At 38.2% G+C, this 24,476-nt stretch overlaps 1 protein-coding gene across 2 annotated transcripts in view; it reads left to right on the forward strand.

Moving 5' to 3' along the window:
- Window positions 1-9,841, forward strand: part of IFT57 (intraflagellar transport 57) — a 66,402-nt gene extending 56,561 nt beyond the window's left edge. The window contains exons 7-11 of one of the 2 annotated variants that reach the window (XM_007187139.2): window positions 4,009-4,080; window positions 4,884-5,015; window positions 6,502-6,564; window positions 8,386-8,452; window positions 9,449-9,841. In XM_007187139.2, the coding sequence (XP_007187201.2) occupies window positions 4,009-4,080; window positions 4,884-5,015; window positions 6,502-6,564; window positions 8,386-8,452; window positions 9,449-9,627 (513 nt within the window). In that variant the 3' untranslated portion in view covers window positions 9,628-9,841. The remainder of the gene's footprint in view (window positions 1-4,008; window positions 4,081-4,883; window positions 5,016-6,501; window positions 6,565-8,385; window positions 8,453-9,448) is intronic. The other variant, XM_057545681.1, reaches the window with a different exon arrangement.
- The last annotated feature ends 14,635 nt before the right edge of the window (window positions 9,842-24,476 follow it).

Raw genomic sequence — 24,476 nt, forward strand, 5'->3', positions numbered from 1 at the left:
ACACATACAGATATACACAAATATTAATTTTTACTAAATTGGACAGCTAATGAATATACTCTTTGGCAGTGTTTTTCCACATTACTGTATGCTGTTAACATGCATTTTTTCTGACTATGAAATATTTTTGGGAACGTGAATTTAACATTTCAATATACAATATTAATGTATTTAATATGCAATCATATAGAATTATAAAATCCAGTAATAAAGCGATCACTTATGAAACCACTACCCAACTTGAGAACTAGACCATTACAACATCCTGGAAGTTATCTTTGTGCTGCTCTGCGGCCGCCCCTTCCCACCTATAGGTCACCACTGTCCCCTGGTTTGTGTACTGTCATTAGCTGCTGCTGCCTCTTCTTCTTCGTGTTTTTGTTTGTGTGTGTGCGCGTGTTTTCACATATGTGTGTATCTCCAAATAGTGTGTATCCTTGAGTTTTGCTTTGAGCTTTGTAAAAACGGTATCATACCGCATTATTTTTAGGGATGAGATGAACATTACAAAATTAGTTGAAATTGTCCTCTACTGTTAGATATTTAGAGAGTCTTCTGCTGTTTTACACAGAACTTATACATTGATCTTTGTGTGTATCCCCAATTATTTCCTTGGAAATAACTTCTAGAGGTGAAATTGCTGGGTTAAAGGGTAAGAACACTTTTAAGGCTTATATAAAAATAGCTGTACATCAGGAAATGTGTCCACTTAGAAGATTTTAATAAAACAAACATTCAGATTTGCCTGATGGATAATTATAAATCATTACTAGCTTTCCACTTTAAAAGGCAATAAGAATACACAGTGTTCCAGTGGCTTATCAAATTAAAAAGTCCAAAACCAAATTCCTCAATAATTCGGACTCCCTGAAATCTACTCTGTTCTTGTCACACTGTGATGTTACTATCCTCTCAGTTCCTCAGACTGGAAACCTTACAAACATCTTCTCTCTACTGGCCCACCTCCACTTCAGCCACCCCTCACTTCCCCTTAGTCAGTAATCAAGTGCTGCTAATCTGTGTCTGCAATGTCCCTCGAATCCATCCCTTCCCTTCCATCCCCTGCTAATCTGTCAGGTGGACCGTGACACAACCTCCTAACTGGTCTGCTACCTGTCTTCAGTCTCTTGCCTTTCTAATCAGTCCCTCACTCCGTTACTTTCTCAAAACACAGACTTGTCTTTAAAACTGAAACCAAAAGTCATTGATAGCTCTCCATTATCTACAAGATGAAATCCACACTCCTTAATTAAAGCCCTTGATCTAATTCAACCTACCTCTCCAGCTTTGTTTCCTTGTAATTCACCTTCCACACGCCACACCAAGAACTTTTTGTGTTATCTTCTAGCCATCCTGGGCTGCCTGTTCCCTATATGCTTTCCTGTTTTTCTTTGTTCTTGTTACTCCCTCAGCCTAAAATACCCTTACTCTCCCCCTCCTTTCCAGTGTGTTGAAATGCTACTCATGCTTCAAGGTGCCACTGAAATGCCAGCTCCTCCGTGGAGCTTAACATCAATGTAAGTTATCGTAGTTATACTTCTTAGATGAGTCAGGCATGTTTTCTTTTCTCAAAATACTTTGAATATCAAAACATGAAAAAAATACATTTTTTTACATTTGCTGGATAGAAAATAATGCTGCGTAGAAAAAGCAGAACACAAACTATTTTAAACACATCAATTACAATAAATTTTAAAACTATATATATATAATGTATGTATAGATATATATACGTGTATGTTTATACATTTATATATGTATATGTACACACATATACATATATATCTATTGACGGAGACAGAGACCGATAGGAATACTTGAGTTTGGTGTTTATTAAGCTTCTAAAATTCTTTTTGGAATCAGGCAGGATGAGTACTTCTTTAAAAAATTAATATAATGATACTTGCTAGGTTCATTATCTTTCATAAAGATGCTTGCTTGGGCTTAAGCAGGTTTCCATTTTGAAGCTTAACCATATTAGGTCTAGCTGCAGGAGGCCAGCCAGTTGCTTCTCCTTCCTGTTGCAGTATTGACTGGCTGAGCTGGAGGGCCTGTTTCCTGGCCGCATCTGTCTAGCCATGGTCACAGGTGGTGAGCAGTGCCCTCAACTGTAAAATGAACGCCTTGCTCTAGACGACTGTTAGACGGATGAGTAGATGATCTTCAAGGTCCTTTCCACGCTCTGTGTTCTGAGATACTTTTCTGCTCATGAGACAGAAAAATGCTTAAGGACAAAGGAAAGTGCTGTTTGTTCTCTGCTCTAGCACTTTCTTTTTATTTATTTATTTTTTACATATCTTAAAATGAATTTAATACTCATTTATAAAAAAATGATGTAAAATAAATAGATCAATTCAGAGAAGGAAGAAATTGATATAAGTGAAATCAGAGGTAAATAAATAAAATAGCAAAATAATAAGAGCATATGGATAAAATAAAGCTAATTCTAATTTTTAACAAGTTAATAAAATATATATTCATTACAAAACTAACCAGGAATAACATAGGATAAATTAAAATATACATATTCAGGAGGAGAATGACTATGTAAGTATTATTAGATTGCAATGGATATTAAATAAATAATGAGTAAATAATTACAATGATATGTCAAAAATATCCACATACAAATCACTTTTTAAAGAAAAATATTAATAAGTATCTGAATCAAAAGTGTAAATCATGGTAGCTCAAATTTTTGTTTTTTAAGGAACCTCCATACTATTCTCCACAGTGGCTATACCAATTTACATTCCCACCGGCAGTGTAGGAGGGTTCCTTTTTCTCCACACCCTCTCAGTATTTATTATTTGTAGATTTTTTGATGATGGCCATTCTGACCAGTGTGAGGTGATACCTCATTGTAGTTTTCATTTGCATTTCTCTAATAATTAGTACCGTTGAGTGCTCTAGCACTTTCACTGGTGTCAAGCGGCCAATTCCTCCTTTTATTAACTCTGAACTGCCAAGAGGTACTGCATGGGAATTAGTGCATTTGTCCTCTGATCCAGGTGCACCACCACCTCTGTGGCCTTGGGTGTGCCCCTTTCTGTCCCTGGGCCTCTGTTTGCCTATCTCTGCAATGATGAAGGTCAGGCTAGATATTCTTTGAGGTTCTTTGCAGCTGTAATGTAATTTTATAATGGGTATGCGTGAAGTACCCAAGGATTTTTTTACCCTATGGTCACTGGCCCACGTTTCAAAGTTAAGAAGTCAGTAGAATGGGATTATTCACAAGATAGTTTTTCCTTCACAAAATAGTGTAGATAGCAAAGTGGAGCGTCAGGGCATGCAAGCAGATATGTGTGATTGAGGGATATCCTGGCTCCATCACTTACTCCAACTCACCTTAGTATTTTTTCTCTTCTGGTGAGTATTTCTCAAGTCTTAAAATTGTTACCTTTAGTGATGTAAACCAAAACATTTTGAGGCGCTCTTGTAGGAAATTAAAATGTTGGATTAGAGAGTTCACATATGCACACAGATTCAGAGCGGTCTAGCGGTAGTACAGTACATCTCAAATATATGAACTCTACCATTACAGACTTCCCTTCTTAAGAAAGAGATTCCAAAGTCTGAAGAAGCGTCCCACTTCAATTTCAAGGGACAAGCTAATATTTGATACATGTTACTTGATTCCAGAGTTGCTTCTGGCAAACATAATTGTTACCGTTTAAACAGGTATTTCTTTTCTAGCAATTAGAATTTTTTTCATTTTGATGGGTAGTCATAACTATTAACCACCAGCAGTGCAGGGATAATTTACATTCAAATTGTGAGACCTCACTCTGTGAACACATAAAATATAGATTTATTTAGAACCTTTTATCCTAAAGTGCTCTACACACATTTCTTTACAATCTGATTGCAAGCTATATATAGGACTCTCCCACCTGAAATAGGGCAACAACCAAAGTAATTAAAATAAAGGATACAACTTCAAAAAAGTAGTGGAAAGAAGGAAATGTAATATTTTTTACTTGTTCCTATACGCTCTCATGCCTGTAGGATTGGAGAATCCATGTTGACCAAATGCACCAACACAAAAGTGGAATTGAATCTGCTCTAAAGGAGACCAAGGTATGTGAATTACTTCAGATGAGTACAGGAGTACATTTACTCATCTGTGTAATACCTATTAAGGGAGAACATGAAAGGAAGAAAGACCCAATCCCTGCCCTTGAGGAGTTTCCTGATTGAATGTACCATCTTATGTTTCAACAGCCCTAACACTTAGACCAACTAATGAAAGGTAACTATATAAAAGCAATATGATATATACCTAGTATATTACATACTCTAGATATCTAGGTAGGCGTATTAGAATCATTTCATCATTCTTTCCTCTCTGAATCTCAGGGGATAACAGCACCAGGCCAGCAACGCCTAGAACCTACAGCTTCCCAGGCTTGCTGCCCTGCCAGAAATAGGGACTTTTGGAGAATACCACAAAGAAGCAAAGCTGGAGTAAGAAGTTTTGGGTCCCAGACTAGAGCTATAAGTTTAATGATCTACTTCCAACTGGAATATTCCAGTCATCTTTGAATTGTGCTATAAGAAAATCGTGTTATTCCCTTACCTACTTTGATTGTGAACTTTATTTATATAAAGCACATTCCACTCACATATATTTTAGATTTGCGTAAGGACAAATAAATTGACCTACACTACCAGGTGCTTTTTTATTTTAACATTCTGCAAAGTGTGACTAAAATAATTTTCATTACAGACTTTTTTGTAGCTGAAAATTTCAAACTATCTTCTTTTTCATTGGTGGTTGAGAATTTGTGAGATGAATTGAGGGAGATTTAACCCATTTAAAACTACTTTAGAAAAATATATTTGTGAATTCTCTGTCTACTAAAATTTCATAAAATTTCTAGGGATTTTTGGACAAACTTCATAATGAAATTAGCAGGACTCTGGAGAAGATTGGCAGCCGAGAAAAGTACATCAACAATCAGCTTCAGCACTTGATTCAGGAACATCGTGCAACTCAAGCCCAGCTGAGTGAGGTAACTGAGGAATGATATCCAGGGTTCATTCCAATTAATGACCCTAATCCCTAAACTTGACACAGCACTTTTTTTTTTTTTAAGTTTTTGGCCTCACCCCACTGCATGTGGGATCTGATTTCCCCAACCAGGGATTGAACCCGCGCCTCCTGCACTGGAAGGCAGAATCTTAATCACTGGACCGCCAGGGAAGTCCCGACACAGGACCTCTCATTTGAGAATCATGAAATACTTTTCACAAACAGCAGCACATTGATTCTCTGCCCACTTTAGGAAGCAAATACAACTTGTCATCTCCGTTTTACATGTGATAGAAATTATCTCCTAGAAGTCTTTAAATGTATTTCTTCATTTGATTTAAGTAAAAGAAGTCATATTGCTGAGAAACATGGCTTAGAACAGGAACAGAGTGTCAGGACACCTGGTTTTGTTTCTAAGTCTGCTGTTAATTTACTGTCTGAGTAGGAGGAAGTGGAATAGTGTGCATTTACATGTGTCAGGGGGAAAAGACATCCTTGCCATTGTGGCTTACAACCACATAATAAGTAATATAAAAGCAAGACACATTCGAAGACAAGCAGTTTAATTAATTAAATGAGCAAATTTTTTAATCTTTTCAAAGTTTTAGAAATTCAACCAAAATAAAACCTTCAGCCTTTCAGAGCAGCAGTGCTTTGTTCCAACAGTAGGGATCTAAAGGCTTTCCTTTGTGACTTATGCCCCCTCTTTCCTGATGTTGAGGAAGACTACTAATGTCTTCCTCAACAACTGCAAATGTCAGTTGAAGGCATATTTTTTTCTTTCAGCAGACAAGGTTAGAAGGAGAAAAAAATGGAAATAAACCTGAGATACTTCCATACTTTCAGAAGTTCTCAAAGACCAAGCAGAAAGTAACCTTCACTGTTTTATTATTTGTTTAATTAGTTATTCACACATATACACGTCTATTTGCAAATGTTTTTACTTTTAAAATGCTATAAAAAGTCTCTGATTAAAGCCACCCTGTATCTCTCAAACATTGATATTAAATAATTGATTAAGTTCGTTCCCAAGAACATATTCCATAATGTCATACTGTTTGTTAATCCTTATTAATTACGGATTCTGATGCTCTATTATGATTGATTTTTTAGAACATGTTTTCTCTGCATAGCACGCAGATTAGATCGACCATGAGCCATTGTCTAAACTGTTTAGGAACGGCTGAGGACAGTTTTTATTGTGAACCGTGCCCCTGTGAGTTACACAATTATTATATGAAGGTTAAGGTAGTTCATCGTTGTATAGTGCTTTTGTTAAATACATGGTGCCTATGAGGGACATAAAATAGCTACCGTTAAAATGTCACTTTTCACAATAGTATTCACAAACAAGGAGGGGCGTTGTCATAAAATGATATGCAGAAATTACAAACACAAAGAGGTCATATTTAAGTCATCTGCTTCTGTTTTGAACTTGCCATTAAACAACATGTTTTCTCCCTCAGGCAAGGGAGCGTTACCAGCAGGGAAACGGAGGAGTAACTGAAAGGACCAGACTCCTGTCTGAGGTACATACTGTGTGCTCCAGCCAGATTCTCACCTGTCAGCGGGGTACCGTGGTTCAGAGCCATGGATGGTTTAATCTGCTATGGCCGTGGGTTGTTTACTCTAGTGATTGCGTCCTGTGGCTCTTAAATCCTTTCCTTTAGGAGAAAATCCCTAAATTGTCTTATCAGTGAATCAATTACCTATTTATATACTACTTGTTTCCACAAAATGCCTGAAGTTGTTTTACTAAATGTAACATAACACATGCTGATAATATTAGCACATTTATAATCTTCCTTAATCTTTTTTAAAACATAATAATTGTAGTTAACATATAGAAGAGTAGGTAAAGCATTGACTTAAATGTCTTATAATAAATTTTAATGTTAGTCTTTAATATATAAGATTTGTTTTTAGTGATCGTTGTTGGTAACTTGTGTGTGATCCTGCATATTTCTCTGTCCACAAATTGGGAGTGGCTTGTAACCCTTTCCCTTCTAAAAACTTATGGAATATTTACATATAGTGTATTTATTTTCATCATCTTGCAGGAGATGTAAGACCTAACATATAACATACTACATGAATTATATTATATTAGTAATACATATATATTATATATTAGGTCTTACCTGTGTATATTTGTATATGTATATTAATAATATATACTCCCATTTTTCACTGACGAGCTGAGAGGAAAAAAAACCTTACAACAAGGTCAGTAGCCAATATGGGACTAAAGTCCAAGATTATCTTTGGATACAATCAAGTATAATTGTCACAAACTTTTCTGTATAATAGAATTAAGCTTCTTTTATGGAGATTATTTGAGGAGTAAATAGTTATTTTAAAATACTAAAAATATAACTTTAGAAATATTTAGACTCTAACCCTGTGGTGCTTCTAGGCAGATAAAACATTATACAGAAGTAAAGTGCTCACTTATGTTAGGTAAATTAACACTTGAAGGGAGTCCAGGGAACCATTTAGTTCTTTTGGAGTATGTAGTTATCCCCAGTTGTAACATTTCAGGTGCCTGAAAAAAAGTTAATTTGCTTTTACTTGGATGAGCACTTTATTCCCAAGGAAGTTTTTACTCACCAGCATGATAAAAATAAAGGCTACTAAGTTACAATAAATATGGTTTCGTTCTAGATCATATCAAAATTTTTCAATTTTTAAAAGATGATATTTTCTACCTATATTTATGCTAGTTTGGAATTTGTAGAGGCTATAGTAGTATAATTTTGAGTATGATATAGAGTACAGATTAGAGCCAATATCACAGCACAGTGTGCCTCTTGGAGTTCATGGTTTGGATAAAGCAGTTAGAATATTTTTATATATAGCCATATGGTGTAAATCTTATTTTTAGTGTCCTATAGAGGGAAAGGTGGCATATTCTTTTATAAAACTGTAATATTAAGAAAGATACGTAGTAAACTTCTAGAAATTTAAAATCTTTTTAGGATGTTTGTGCTGTTTTAATGAATAACTGATCATTAGAGACTGGCATGGTAGATGCTATGAGATAACTGCAAAGCTTGAGTGCCTGATGCCTAAAAAAACAACTTCGATCATTTTTATTCTATCATGTTACAGCCTGAGACAGTCAATAAAAAAATAATTTGGTGAAGTTTAACAATAGGAGCACTCTCAGAAGATAAAAAGCTTTGCATATCTGCACACTTTATTATTCAAATTATGTCCAGAATACTGCTAATATCTTTGTATCCCTTTGTGTATGTATTATATCTGAATTAATTTTTTAATACATCATACAAAAATTTTGAAAGTTTATTAAAATCCAGTGCTCATGAAAACTTTTGTTTCAATGAAAGGTTACAGAAGAGCTAGAAAAGGTAAAACAAGAAATGGAAGAAAAAGGCAACAGTATGACTGATGGTGGTAAGTACACACTCATTTTAAGAAGAAAATGAGTAAAAGAAGAATATATCTTTAAGAAATCTATTTTTTAAAGAGGTATTAATAAATAGGAAGTCTGCTTTTTAAAATGAATTTGTTTGAAGGGGAGGTACATGGTGCAAAAATGAGGTCTGATAATCAGTATACTGTTTTCCTTATAAATGAGCTGAGAAGAGTCATAATGTTTTTACTATCATTTAGGATTTTTTAAAAAATTCAAGCTATATTAATTCAGAAATAGAGTAGGAGATAGTTAAATATGCACTTTGTTATGCCAGTTTAAAAAAATAATATTTTGTTCCGTTTTCATCAAATGAGCTTCATTATTCCATTTTATGTACAAAAAAAGCACTAATTGTATGCCCAAACAGCACAAAGGTGGTGATGTGATGACCTTTTTTTCCCCTCTTTCCTGGTAGACCTGACTGGGCAAGGGTCAAATAGAGAAGAATTAATAATCCTGCAGTAATCGTCCTCTGTTGTGAGCTAGTTACTTTGACATGGCCTAGTGGTGATTGCCTAAGGCCCTTCATTGCTCTAGAAAGATTTTCTAGAGTTCCAGTGGAATATACTGAGTGATCTTTCAGAAGGTGATGTATAGGGGGTTTGCAGTATGTTTGAATGAGCCATTAGCTATGTCTTAAAGGTAGTTCTTCCTTCTCTTTTTCTTCCATTGTATCCCCTTTTCCTTTAGATAAATATACTAGCCCCTTAAAAAATATTGAAGACATTCTTAAACACACCTTTAGCAACTCTTCCTCTAGAAAAGAAAGGAGGTTCAGCCTCAGTACATCAAATGCTGCATCATTTCCCAGCCTAGAAATCTCAGGTGTTTAAAATGCCACAGCAAAACTGTGTGAATGTCAGTAAATTGTTGGCTGTGTTTTTAACCCCATTTTTGGCTTAACACAAAGTGAGGAAAATGTCATACCATTCTGTAATACACTGATACTCCAAATGAACATTTTCATTCTGCAGCTCCTTTGGTGAAGATTAAACAGAGCTTAACGAAGCTGAAGCAAGAAACTATTCAGATGGACATTAGAATCGGTGTTGTGGAACACACATTACTCCAGTCAAAACTGAAGGAGAAGTCCAACATGACCAGGGACATGCATGCCACAATCATTCCAGAATCTGCAATAGGCTCTTATTAAAACATATCGTTTTGCATGCTTCTGATTAGTTGTTTTTTTTATATCAAATCATATTTCATGTTGCATAGACTTCAAAACACAGTTATTCCTTTTAAAGCATGTTGAACGGGTATTTTTTACATATATACACACATATTGTATGTGTGTATACATACAATGATGATTATGGATGGTCAAAGCCTTTCAATTGAATATAATAAAGTAATGAAAAATTCTCACTGTCAAAGAAGCTTTCACTAATCATTACATATGTGAAAGCCCCCACCTGGTGGCTCACTGTCCTTATGGTTCCGTGCATTTGAGGAAGAGGTACATGATGCAGACTGTGTAGGACCCATGCTCTCTGCAGGTGCTGCCGCTGCTGTCAGCACATGGACCTTTGACATAAGCCTGGCCCCTTCCACTGGATCCACACACAGTGATCACAAGTACTTCTGCACCCAGAGGCAGCCAGTGATGGCTGGGGATTCTTTCCAAGAACCCAAACTACCCTTGCCTCAGCTTTCTGGTTACCTAAAATTACATTTTTTAAAAAGAAAGCATCAGAAAAATCTTCAGTATCTTTATTAACATTTGAAGTTTACTATTTATCACGAGCATTTCATGACTAAACTGATTTGATATCTTCTGTGATCTAAGGCCACCTAATAAAAAATAAACATTTCAGTCGTGTTTGGCTTTGCTCCTATAGTGATGAAAATGTATATACATTTCTGAGTTCTACTTTTTTCTGTGGTATCAGCTGTACTAAGGAATCATGCTATAGCAGAAGGAGAGACAGCAAGTCATGTCAAGATCGGCCTCCTGATACTGGTGATCTTTACTTACACGCCTTACTGAGCAACTTTCTAGTCTGGGATTTCTAAATTGGTGAAATAAGCAATATTAGAGTGACCAAACTTAGAACTGGGGGAAACTGGTGAGATGCACTCAAACCACAAGATAGTCCACATTTATTTTTTGAAAAGAAGGGGGAAAATAAATTTATCTAGTGATAAATTTCTATAAGAATACATATATATACAACAAAAATAATAAAATCCCTTTCTCATTTTTATCTTAATATTTTATCCCCACCCCAATTTCTTTTTTTAGCCATTACTTTCTAGATATATACCCTCACACACATAAATCTTTTTCTTTCCTTCATACTCTCTCTAGTTCAAGATTGAGTTTAGATAGAAGAAAATCAGTATGTGTAAACTATTACACAAGAGGGTGGCAATCGATACAATGGCAAAGTCAGTTTATTGAATTTGGGATAACAGGCAGTTTGAAAAAGTCCAAAATTTTTCCCTTCCTGTATGGTCAGAGGAAGGGGCAGAATAGAAAGTGTGAAACCTAACCTTTGGACCCACAAACTAACAGTGATTCCCCTGAAACTTATTTGCAGAGGTATTGTCATGGCTGAGTAGTTTTGTGATGAATTCAATCAATGCAGAGAACCCTTCTAGATAAATCAGAGCTCTCCACAAAATGTACTTTTGCTTGGAAGCAAAGTGCACTCTTTGCTGCATGCAAATTCAGTAATCTAAGAATTACAATAACTACTGTAAGCAACCTATTTTTACTTCCTTTGAAATAACCCAGTTTACTCAGGTTGGGTTGGGGGGCCCTCCACTCTGTTTCCATAGAGCACTGTGAATAACTCTAATACAGAACTTATTGTACTATATTGTAATTATTTTTTCCTCAACTGTCTCTAGTAGATTGAGCTGCTTGAGGACAAGGAGAAAGTCTTTTTCATTTCCATATTCCTAGCCAAGTCCTAGCACATAAGGTGTGACTTAGTAAGTGAATGGGTAGATGACTGGAATTATGCAGTTCCAGAATATCTTGTAGCTGCTATTCTACAGCAGGTGAATTTAATGTCTTCAAGTCTATGAGATTTGACACAGTCTCAAGATAGTAATTATAAATGATGGGTCCAGGATTGGAATTGGCATCATCAGTATGAACTCATGGGTTTTTCATACATATAGATGAAGAGAAAATATAAATATTTATAGATACAGATATGCATATACATATATACATGTATTTACTAGTTCTGTCCCCTAAGAGGGTCTAGGAGCAGTGACAGCCCAATAACAATGAGAATACCTAACAGTCAGATCCTGGTTTCTAAATTTTCTACTTAAAGAAAAAAACCCGACAAACACACCCAGACTTCTTAGAAAAACAACCGATTCCTGGGCTGGGGCAGGGAAAGCACAAGATAAGCCTGAATACCTTGCTCCGCCAGATAGTAAGGATGTGCTCAGAGAATGATGGGGATATGACTAAAGGACACAGATTGAGGGGTATCCCACCAGCCAATCTGGGATAATTGAGTGTCAAAACAAATAATTATAGTAATAAATTATAATCCACAGAATGAAACAAGAAACCACAAGTCCATACAGATAGAGATAAATGAATCAACAGCAGAAGAGAAGGGTCTTCCTTACAATAGAATGACAGTTAAAGTAAAAGGAATACTGCATTTAGAAATCACCATCTGGCAACTACCATGCAGAAATATCTCAGAGACACTGCAGGTTCAATTCCAGGCTACCACAATAAAGTGAATATCACAATAAAGTAAGTAACATGGATTTTTCAGTTTCCCATGCATATAAAAGTTATGTTTACAATATACTGTAGTCTATTAACTGTGCAATAACATTGTCTTTAGAAAACAATGTACATATTTTAATTACAAAATACTTTATTGCTAAAAAATGCTAACCATCATCTGAGGTTTAGTGAGTCATAGTCATAGTAGTAGCATCAAAGATCACCAATCATATAATAATATAATAATAATAATAATAAAGTGAAATATTGCAAAAATTACCAAAATGGGACACAAAGAATGAAATGAGCAAATGGAAAAATGGCACCAATATTTCTGGTAATTTGAGCTTGCCTCAATTTACCTCTTCATTTAGGGTGACAGATGCTAAAACTAGTAGGTGAAAGTTTAATGAAAAACTGAATATTTACTTAATCTCGAAGCCTATAAGATATTACACGAAAAGAAAAATTGTAACTTTACGGTAGAGAAACCTGGCAGATATCACTTTAAGTGATCAAAAGTTAACCTTACTAGTAGTGGAACAAATAGCCATCATGTGTCTCCTGAAAAGAGCACACATTCTTGAAAATGTATGACTTGAATCTAGTCATGAGGAAACAGACAATCCAATGGAGGGACATTGTTCAAAATGGCCTGTGTTCTTCAAAAATGATAGCGTCATGAACACAAAGACTGAGGAACTGCTCTAAATTAAAAGAGGTGAAAGAGACATAATTAAATGCAACAAGTGATTCCAGACTGGATCCTGGTCCAGGAAAAAACAAAACAAAACAAAACAAAACTTTGTTAGAAAAGGACATTTTGGGGGGGGGGGGCTGCATTGGGTCTTCGTTACTACGCGCAGTCTTTCTCTAGTTGTGGTGAGCAGGGGCTACTCTTCGTTGCAGTGAGCAGGCTTCTCATTGCAGTGGGCGGGCTACTCACTGTGGTGGCTTCTCTTGTTGCGGAGCATGGGCTCTAGGCGCACAGGCTTCAGTAGTTGTGGCTCGTGGGCTCCAGATCGCAGGCTCAGTAGTTGTGGCACACAGGCTTAGTTGCTCCGCAGCATGTGGGAATCTTCCCGGACCCAGGCTCAAACCCGTGTCCCCTGCATTGGCAAGCAGATTCTTAACCACTGCACGACCAGGAAAGTCCCAGAAAAGGACATTATTGAGACCGGTAAAATTCAAATAAGGTCTGTAGACTGGATAATAGTATTAAATCAATGTTAATTTTTTGATATTTGTACTGTGGTTATATAAAAGGATATCCTTGTTTTTAGCAATACACACAAGTCTTTGGAGGTAAAGGAGCATCATGTCAGCAACTTGCTCTCAAATGGTTCAGGGAAAAAAATGTACATATACATATGTGTGTGTTTGTATATTCACACACCTATAGAGAGGGAGAATGATTTTTAAAATGTGAACCGTTAACATTTTTGGGGATTTGAGAGAAGAATATATAGAAATCCATTGTACATTTTTTACAACTTTTCTATAAATCTGAAATTATTACAAAATACAAAGGTTAAAAAACAATGATGTTTCTTGGAAATGATATGCTTTATACAGAATTTAGTCCCCCTCTGAATCAAATAGACAGTCAACTGTGTAAATCATATAACCTCTCCAATAAAATTATATGGCCTGGTGAACATGTCTTAAGCTTATATAATCATTTACTCATTGACCAAGTAGGAACAACTTTTTGACACCTCTAAGGAAGTTTTTCCCTACTGCCCTCTTAATTTATCTAGGTCAGCATTTCCCATGAGTTTAAACAAAAGCAAAAGTCTCTGTAACCAGTAAATTTGAGAAACGTTAAACAAGTTTCATTTTCTTCATCACTTCTCATCTACATTGTGAATCTGCAAGCAACAAGTGTAGTTCCTTTTTTTTCGCAAATATGTAATCACAGACCCTTTTCACTCAGAACACGCTTTAAGAATGCAGATTTAATTAAATGGGTATGTGAAAATCAGTATACAAATCTGAGATTATTTTCCAACCTTTTATTAGAACTGGTGGACCTGTGTAGGAGTATGAGAAAACATGTAATTCTGATTCAAAACTCTGCTGCGTGGATGGTTTACAAGCATGGGATGGATGCTCTCTGCATGTCAGTAGACTTTGAGGATTCGGGAAACTTTGTGGAGAACATGGGATTAAATGGCCAAATGTTTTTCTTCTTAAAACTCTTCTCTGCCAGCCCAAAAGGCTTTTTGTGTTTTCTTTAGTCTTCATTATAACAATGCAATTGTAGTAGTTAGAAAGGACCCCTCTACTTTGCGGTCAAATAGCAACCATCGTCAAAGCATTATTACCTTTTTAAAACTGAGTGTGCCCAACAGCCAAGTCGTAATTCCTAAAACTTTATATTTGAAGAGGTGTAATGGCATTTATAAAGGGTAAAAACAATTTGGGGTTCACTAGCTGTTGTTGTTGTTGCTGTTGTTTGACAAGTCTTTTTAAAAATATAGGGAAGAGAAGGGCAAGAACCACGCTCATCTAAACGTGTTCTAAATAGCAGGTCTCAAGCATTGGATTTCCATAATTGGGTGCTATTGATACAGACATGCAAAGTTCAAACCTGCGATTTGCTGACTCACCATCAGTGCTTTATTTTAGGCCCACCTTGGTCCCCTCCATAATTTGTCCTTGCATTGCTAAGTACTACAAGGACATTTTCCAGTTGACCCTCAGACAGAACCCTAGAGCCCACCACCTGCTTCTTCCCATCCCCTACTTGAGAAGCTATTGGATAAAGTCTTTGTACATAGCCCCTACTGTATGGGTCAGTAGTTAACAACTAATTACTGCTTTCTTACCCTACACAGCAGTCTCTAGGCTAGAAACAGCTGAAGTTCCTAACTCTAATTGGGAATCAAAATCAAATAGGCAGCTTCTAGAAAAATACCCAATTGTTCAGCCCTCTTCTCCCTCAGTTCTTATTTCACAGGTCTCTGGTGGGACCTTGGGTGGTCAGAAATTTTAAAAAGCTCCTCATGTGACTTTGATGCAGCTAATTGAAGAACTGCTTTAAGGACCTACCACTCTAGAAATGTTTCCTGGCTACGAGTAAACAGATAAACCATTTTAGATCTAAAAGGGTCTTTAAAGAAGATCTAAATTATTGTTTTTTAAAGTATGACCTGTAAACAATCTTAAAATTAGCCCTGCCTGGAATGATTTTTAATAAGTACCCTTGAATATGTAACAAACACTAGAGTTTAAGACATACTAATATTAAAAACTGTCACTTAAAAAAATCATAAAACCAAAGCCCCAAAAGGTTAAGTGGCCTGCCCATTTAACAAACCAAGATTAAAAACTTCAGTTTCCTGAGTGATTCCCAACACAGCTTGAAACAGCTCTGAGGGAACTTCACGTTCACAGCCCCTATCACCCATCCTGTCCCATCCACATCCCAACGCAAGATTATACAGTAATATTTCCATTTATATCCAAAGACTACTTTTTTCTCTACTCCCTATATAAAGGCTTTTGCATAGAATACTGCATGGGGAGTCCAGACACCTTGATTCCAATCCCAAGTTTGCTAGTAATTGCCCGCATGACTTTTAGGATGTTACTTATCCTTAGTGTCAATTTTCTTCTTCTGAAAATTTAGCAGTAGGACTAGAATATTTTGGATGCTTCTAGTCCTAAGACTGCATGATTTTAAAACTTTAACAGGCTCTCCTCCACTGTTTGTAATAACTTGCAATGGTGCACCATCTCCTAAGAGCTGATTGTCAGAGATTCAGAAACTTTGAGAGCAGTTGTTAAACTTGGTAGCTTAAAACCAGCCCATAATGGGAGTATTTACACCATAGAAATAGGAAAACACTAAAAATCAGGGCTTTAAAAAACAAAAAGAAAACAGAACAGAGATCAGGTTTACCAGCACACCACTGATAATAAGTATTATAATGTTCCATAGACTAAAACCAAATGCAGTGAATATAAAACAGAATGTTCCACCATATTTTAAGGTAGATTATTATAGTACTAACTGAATTAAACCAGATTTGCAAATTGTTCTCAAAAATCATTGTCTCCATAAACCTACTGAGTGTGTCAAATGTGCATCCCCTGCACCATTTTATTGATGTTATTTTACTGCCTTCCTAACTAAACCCAGTTCCTTTTACTGCTTCTCAAATCAATAGGCTAAAGCAGCCCAAGCATCTTCTTACACGATAGATTCAAAGATCAGGCTTGTACAACTAAAAATATGTAGAATGCACAACTAGTTCAATTACTTGGCTGTAAAAAAAACAACTAATTCAGTTCACTGCATCATTAATCCATTTAATTGTATAGCAGCTTCCTATTGATAACAGGAAATGTCCCTGACCCAACCATGCTGAGACTGAAACTGGCCAGTTTTCCACAAGCATAAATTTCAGTCAGTAAGGATTCTTCATAATACACAGGAACTAAAATCACAGCCAGAGTTTATTAGATTTTTTCATAGTTTCACTGACCTATTGCCCTTGCATATGACCTGGTTTCTTTTATGCTTCCCGGACTTTGTTAGTCATTAAATGTTAGCTTATACTTATGTTCATGACTGGATATTTTATTTCAGCTAGATATTGCGATACATTTTAAACCATCTATTCATCTGGTTCTTGGAAACCATTCAGCAACCCATGAGCTTCACAGAAGGTACTGCTGATCCAGAAGTGCCACCTTCAGTCATACATCTGACCTATTGGTTTAGGCAGATGCTATTTAGTACATTTAAGTAGTACAAATACAACAAAAATTTGATGAATTACTCCTATCTTTTGAGCACAATATTAGGTACTGAGGGAAACAAATATGAATAAGACATTATCCTTCCTTCCAAGAGCTCACAGTCTAATGCGAAAGATATGTGCATATAATTAAAATGTTATAATGCTAAGTTTCCTAATAGAGAAATAAACAGTGTTACTGAAGCTAGTTGAAAAAAGTAATTCTAACTTGGAGGAGACAGAGAAGAATTCGTAGAGTTGGTCCTTGATGAATGAGTAAGATTCCAGTAGCAAAGAAAAATGGGGAAAAGCCATTCCAGGCAGAAGGAAAGACACAAAGTCATGGGGGTGTGTTACAGTAAGGGGTCAGGTGGTTGAGAGGAAGTATTAGAGGAACATTGGGAGAAAGGAAAGGTAAAATCAATACCAGGATAAAGAGTCAAGCAGGGAAAGTGGTAAATCAAATATGTATAATGCAATAAACTGTAATAATAGACCTGAATGCAGTGGAACACAATTGAGGAAACATGAATCCACGAGGAAGAAAGGATGTTTCAACCAGGTCTTTCTTCTAGAATTTTGCAGAATGAAAAAGAGGAGAAGCAGTATTCTAAGAAGACTAACGTGAACAAAGGCACAAATATAGTGATTGTCACTCTATATGCCAGGCACTGTGCTGAACATCTTATCTATATTACCAGATTTCATTTTGCAACTGAGTGAGGGAGGTATTATTTCCATTTTACAGATACGAAACTGAGCTGCAGAGAAGCTAAGTAACATGCCCAAGGACCCACAGTAGTAGACTTGAACCCATTATGCTATAATACTTTCAATCTGAGAAACGTAAAGATATATGACGTGGAAGGGCAACGGTAAGTCAAGCTGGTTATAGTGTAATACATTTTTTAAATTATAATAATCCTTTATTGAGCAGCTACTATTTTGAAAGGAACTTAACATACGTACAGGCGTACCTTGGAGATACTGTTGTTCAGTTCCTGACCACCGCAATGAAGTCACACAGATTTTTTATTTCCCAGTGCATATAAAAGTTATGTTTACACTATACTGTAGTCTATTAAGTGTGTTAATAACATTATGGCTAAAAAAATGTAAATACCTTAATTTAAAAATACTTTATTGCTGAAATATGCTAACCATCAGCTGTGCCCTCAAAGAGTCGTCATCTTTTTGCTGGTGGAGGGTCTCGCCTCGCTGTTGACGCTGCTGACTGATCAGGATGGTGGTTGCAGAACTATAGGGTGGCTGTGGCCATTTCTTAAAATAAGACGACAGTAAAGTTTGTTGCATCGATTGACGCTTCCTTTCACGAATGATTTCTCTGTAGAGAAATCATGATTTCTCAATTCTCTCAAACCCTGCCGCTGCTGTATCAACTAAGTGTCTATCATATTCTAAATCCTTTGTTGTCATTTCAACAATCTTCACTAGGAGTAGATTCCATCTCAAGAAACCACTTTCTCTGCTAATCTGTAAGAAGCGACTTCTCATCCGTTCAAGTTTCATCCTAAGATTGCAGCAACTCAGTCACATCTTCAGGCTCCACTTCTCTTTCTAGTTCTCTTGCCATTTCCACCACGTCTGCAGTAACTTCCTGCACTGAAGTCCTGAACACCCCAAAATCATCCATGAGGGTTGGAATCAACTTCTTCCAAACTCCTGTTAATGTTGGTGTTTTGATCTCTTCCCATGAATCTCGAATGTTCTCAATGACATCTAGAATGTTGAATGCTTTCCAGAAGGTTTTCCATTTTCTTTGCCCAGGTTCCATAAGAGAAATCACTATCTAAGGCAGCTATAGTCTTACGAAATGTATTTCTTAAATACTAAGACTTAAAAGTCGAAATGACTCCTTGATCCGTGGGCTGCAGAATGGATGCTGTGTTAGCAGGCATGAAAACAACATGTATCTGATTGTACATCTCCATCAGAGATCTTGGGTGACTGGGTGCATTGTCAATAAGTGGTATTATTTTAAATGGAAACCTTTTTCTGAGCAGTAAGTCTCAACTGTGGGCTTATATTCCATAAGCCATGTTGTAAAAAGATGTGTTGTCATCTAGGCTTTGTTGCTCCATTTAGAGAGCACAGGCAGAGTAGATTTAGCATAATTCTTAAGGGCCCTAGACTTTTTGGAAAAGTAAATGAGCACTGCCTTCAACTTAAAGTCACCAGCTGCGTTAGCCTCTAAGAGGAGAGTCAGCCTGTCATTTGAAACTTTGAAGGCGGGCATTGACTCCTGTCTCACTATGAAAATTCTAGCTGGCACCTTCTCCCAATATAAGACTGTTTCATCTATGTTGAAAATCTGTTGTTTACTGTAGCTAGCTACCTTCATGAATTATCTTAGCTAGATCTTCTGATAACTTGCTGCAGCTTCTACATCAGCACTTGCTGCTTCACCTTGTACTTTGATGTTATGGACGCAGCTTCTTTCCTTAAAACTCGTGAACCAACCTCCGCTGGCTTCAAACTTTTCTTCCGCAGCTTCCTCACCTCTCTCAGCCTTCACAGAATTGAAGAGAGTCAGGGCCTTGCTTGGAATTAGGCTTTGGCTTAAGGGCATGTTATGGCTGGTTTGATCTTCTATCCAAACCACTAAAACTTTCTCCATATCAGCAGTAAGGCTGTTTCTCTTTCTTATCATTCGTGTGTTCACCGGAGTAGCACTTTAATTTCCTTCAAGAACTTTTCCTTTGCATTCACAACTTGGCCAACTGTTTGGCAAAAGAGGCCGAGCTTTCAGCCTTTCTCAGCTTTTGACATGCCTTCCTCACTAAGCTTGATCATTTCTTGCTTTTGAATTAAAGTGAGAGACGTGCGACTCTTCCTTTCATTTGAACACTTAGAGGTCATTATGGGGCTACTAATTGGCCTAATTTCCATACTGTTGTGTCTTAGGGATTAGAGAGGCCCAAGGAGGGGAGAGCTGGGGTACAGCCAGCCAGTGGGGCAGTCAGACACACGCACCATCTATCCATTAAGCTTGCCATCTTATATGGGCATGGTTCGTGGTGCCCCAAAACAATTACAATTGTCACATTAAAGATCACTGACCCCAGATCACCATAACAAGTATTATAATAATGAAAAAGTTCAAAATGTTGTGAGAATTACCAGTACATGACACAGACACGAAGTGAGCAAGTGCTGTTAGAAAATGAGTGCTGATAGACTTGTTCAACAAAGGGTCGCCACAAAGCTCCAATGTGTAAAAAACACAATATCTGTGAAGCACAGTAACGTGAAGTGCAATACAACAAGGTATGCCTGTATTAAATTTTCCGAACAGCTTGAAGAAAAGATTTGACCAAAGTCACCCAGTTAGTGGCAAAGCCACACAAAAAGGGCAGAGGGAGCTGAGAGAGGGAGGGAGAGAAGACACCAGTCATGACTTTCCAGAGAGGTATCAGTGGAAAAAAAGTGAGGAAGTCTTGGTAGCTATGGATGACAGCTACACCATTCTATGCCTTCTGCCATTGACCCTTCTTCCATTTGAACAGAGAGAAGGAACCAGAGTCAGGGTCAGGAAAGAGGTCCTACTTTATTTGAGTCTCCTGGGATTTGAAGCATGTTCAAAACATGCATGTGGATACACTCAAATAGGCAGCTGCTGGGACTGTCAGTCAGTAGTTGGTATGGGAGATGGTGGAGGAACCTGACTTGAAACTAAAATGGAAAATGAGAAAATGGACCAAGCTTCCGTTCCTTGGAGGGGGCCCATATGGCAAAGACTGAGTCCGCTCAGGGATGTCACGATTTAGTCCAGTTTGGAATCAGGAAGTGGCAATCCTGTTTCAATCCAGGGACATGGGTCAGAGCAGAGTGGGTATGATACCAAATGCTAAAGTAGGTAAAACCAGATTGTGGAGAACGAGAGTAAGAACTGGTCTTCCCACGTCCTGGGGCTGGTAGGGAAATAGGATTTGGTAGGGATACTGGATGGGTGTCCCCATGCAGTGAACACACCTGGGAGGGGGTCCAAAATGCCCAGGACACCAGAAAATGCAAAGCCCTTGGAAACCACTCAGCAGCCCCATTATCTCCAGAGGGCACTGCCGATCCAAGGTGCCCCCTTCAGTCAGATTTCTGATCTCCTGCTTTAGGCAGATGCTCTTTGGTCCTACTCTCACTGGGATTCTGGAAGGGGCTGGAGTGACTCTGGCCTCACACACACCCATTGCCCATGAGCAGTTCAGCCCTGCTCATTTATGTGTACAGGTAGCTGGGAGTGACCAAGGCTGCACAGGTCTGGAATTAGGACGGAATCAGGGCTAGAGATGGGAGTCGTCTTTCAGGAGGCTGTACCTCAAGCCTGGAGTAGGTAAGATCTTTCAGAAACAGAGACTGGGAAAGGACCAAGGATTGGAAGTGCTTACCCTTAAGGGCCGTCCAGAGGAAGGAAAGTAAGAAGGATTCATCAGATCAGTTAAAGGTAAGTGAGGAGAATGTAGCTTTTAATGTTTCCCTTCTTTCCCTCCTTCCCTTGTTTCCTGTGTATCACTTTTATTTTTCACTTTGATTTCTGATTAGAACACACCTTCAAAAAGAAAACTCGTTTCATTAGAAAATGAAGGTAATGCTACCTCCCTCTGGGGAAGCTGTGAGTATTAAATGGGACTGTGGACATGACTGCATCTTTGGGTGCTCAACGTGTGTTCATTTTCACCACTTCTGGTACCACTTCCTACCCTCCCGCTTCCCTGGGGTTGTACGCCTCAGCTTATAAGTCCCTTGATCTCATCATCAAAATAGAAACAGGTGTGATTATATTAGGTGTGGTTGATTTCTACATACAGGCTTAATAGTGAAAGAAAAGAATCAAGCCTTTGGTTTCCAAATCAGCTTTCACAGTGTATGAAAAGGTGTTCTTTGCTCTACCCTTTAATGGGTGAGAAAATTGAAATAATCAGCTGAATAGAAGTACCCTATCCAGACGTATAGTTCTAGTCTGTGCCCTGGCAGACACTCTCTTGCCTGTCGCTTAGCATTTGGGAGATTCCAGGGAGTCAAAAGAAACAAGACAATGAGTCATTTGGAAGTACTTATCCTTCCAGCTCTGGAGCAAAGCAGTTCCCCAGAATTCCCTTACAGGAGGTCTGTTGCTTAGCTCTTCTATTTTACAAGTGCAGCGATGTTAATCATTGGCCTGCTTACCTTTTCCCCTTATTAGAAGTAGCCAGCGTTTATGATTCTAGGAGTCACCAAGTCCACTCCTCAGACCCTCATTTCCTGTAATACAATGCACAGTGTTTCCTCTTAGAAACCCACACAGCTGTCAAAGCATAGTTCCGTTATCCGCCTGTTAACTCTCTTACGGCCAGGGGAACCCATGATCCTTGACAAATCAAATGGGGAATCTAAAACAGTTGTAAAGGAGTCTTTCTCAACTGCCGGTCCCTAGGAAATTGATGAATGTTTCCGTCACGGCCCAGCAGCCTCTCTGCCCGCACCTTGGAGGTTAGGCTGAGTTCCAGAAGGAGAGACCATGATGTTGTTGAGTTATAATCATGTCTGCTCCTCCTGCCTGACATCACTATCTCCTCTCCACCCCTGAGGGTCCAGGGATCCCCAGGAGACCACCCCAGCTTGCCTCACATAACGATCTGTGCATGTATGTATAAGTACATGTATACACACGTCAACATTCAAAACTTAGAATAATGTCACATAGAATTCATTAGACCGCAACTAAAAATCGGAGGATGCCACAACACGAAGCCTGCATCCCCATCTGCGACCTCAGATCAAGAGGAGCGATACTCTCTGTTGAACTTCAGCCCTCCCCACTCCCGGCCGTATTCCCAAAACGAGGCTTTTGGTTGCAGCTCTGATTACGAAATATAACGACACTGGATTATAAGAATTCTTATGTTGGCTCCTTCACGCTTCTGCATTACCTGCTGAGCCCAGTAGGCATTTGAGTGGAAACGAGTGAATTCTCACTTCCTCCTAGACTCTCATCACCACCAAGGGCACCAGCACCGCCAGCCCTCAGTTAGCTGTCTACTTTCAGGGGAAAAAAATGATCAACAGGGTTTTTTTTCCCCCTCTCACTGAATCCCTAGAGCTCTTGGAATGGAGTCCGTACAAGGCTCCTAAGGGCATCCAAAGGCCTTGAGCCTGTTCCCAGGGCTGGAACGTGGGCTGGCAGGGCTCTGGCTTTGGCATTGGGCCCCTTTGACATTTCCTGTCTCTTCAGGGGGCAGAAAACCAGCTTCCCTCATAGGCCAGTTCAGTGTGATCTGACTGAAAGGAAGATCTTTTTGTTGTTGCTATCACTGAAGTATTGGTATCCCTATATTTTATATCCATATATGCATATTTTACATATATCCTGTGTACATATTTTACACATATATAGGCCTATGTGATTTTGATATATCACAGTAGAAAACTTTGATATATTACCGGTCTGTAGTTCAGTTGAGGTTGGGAAGCCCTGGCCTGGGGTGTGTGGCCCCTGTTTCCTGACATCTCAGTTCTCTTTCCCATGTGAGGAAGTACCCTGCATAGACATTAATAGTCATATTAATCTTTAATGGACCGTATCCTACAAAACAGCCTGTCCATCCATTGTCACTGAGCTTTCCCGTTCACTCGCAGAGACGCACAGGGCAGGAGTCATTACCCTGATTTGCTGAAAAGGAAACTGAGACTCCGTGAAGTGGCTGTTCACAGGCTTTCAGGTGGTTGGGGACGAGTCGTAGAAAAGCCGATCTCCCGGCCAGGAGCCCAGGGCTCTTTCTGAGACTGATGCCTCCACAGAATCCAGTGAACATTTAAAACATCTGCTGATTGACTGAACAAGCACAGTCCCTGGCAGTTAGTACATAAGAAGATAAAGCCGAATATTAAAAATACACATGCACTGTACTGAAAGTTCCTAGGTATCGTATTGGAGTTCGAGGCTTAAAGCAGTTGTCAAGGTACTCTATAATGAAAAATGGTCATGGTTGGAATGTGCTTCTTTATCTCACTAACTCTATAACCCAATTTTTATCAAGAACCTCAGGGCTGAAGACCTCAAACTGCATTTTGAAGCTTATTAATATTCACCACCACACCTTCAATGGGTGCAGGGCATGTATTATTATTTTCATGTTTCTGACAGAAACATGGCAGGGAACAGAAGCATAGCCACGTGTGTCTGGGTTAAGGATTCAGAGACTGTTTTCTTTTAGCGCCATCATCCACATCCAATTCGGCTCTGCCCTCCCCTGTAAGAAACAACACTGAGATAAACCAAGGGGGATGCTGTCATTGCAGCCTGATGCCCCCGGTGTCACAGTCTGACCAAAATAATAAGATCAAAGCCCCAAGGCTACAATGAAAATAAGAGGCTATGATGAAGCGAGATTGGCAAAGAACCCTGGGTACTCAATTGTCCTTAGAAAAGAAGTAAAAACATAGATGCGTATTATGATACAGTGGCAATTAAAACCTATACCTCACAGTGAAAACAGCCAGCTTAGCCATCCAAGCAGTGGCCACACAAGAGCTGGGATTTTCGATTCG

Source organism: Balaenoptera acutorostrata, chromosome 4 (assembly GCF_949987535.1).
Source record: "Balaenoptera acutorostrata chromosome 4, mBalAcu1.1, whole genome shotgun sequence".
NCBI classification, from domain to species: domain Eukaryota; kingdom Metazoa; phylum Chordata; class Mammalia; order Artiodactyla; family Balaenopteridae; genus Balaenoptera; species Balaenoptera acutorostrata.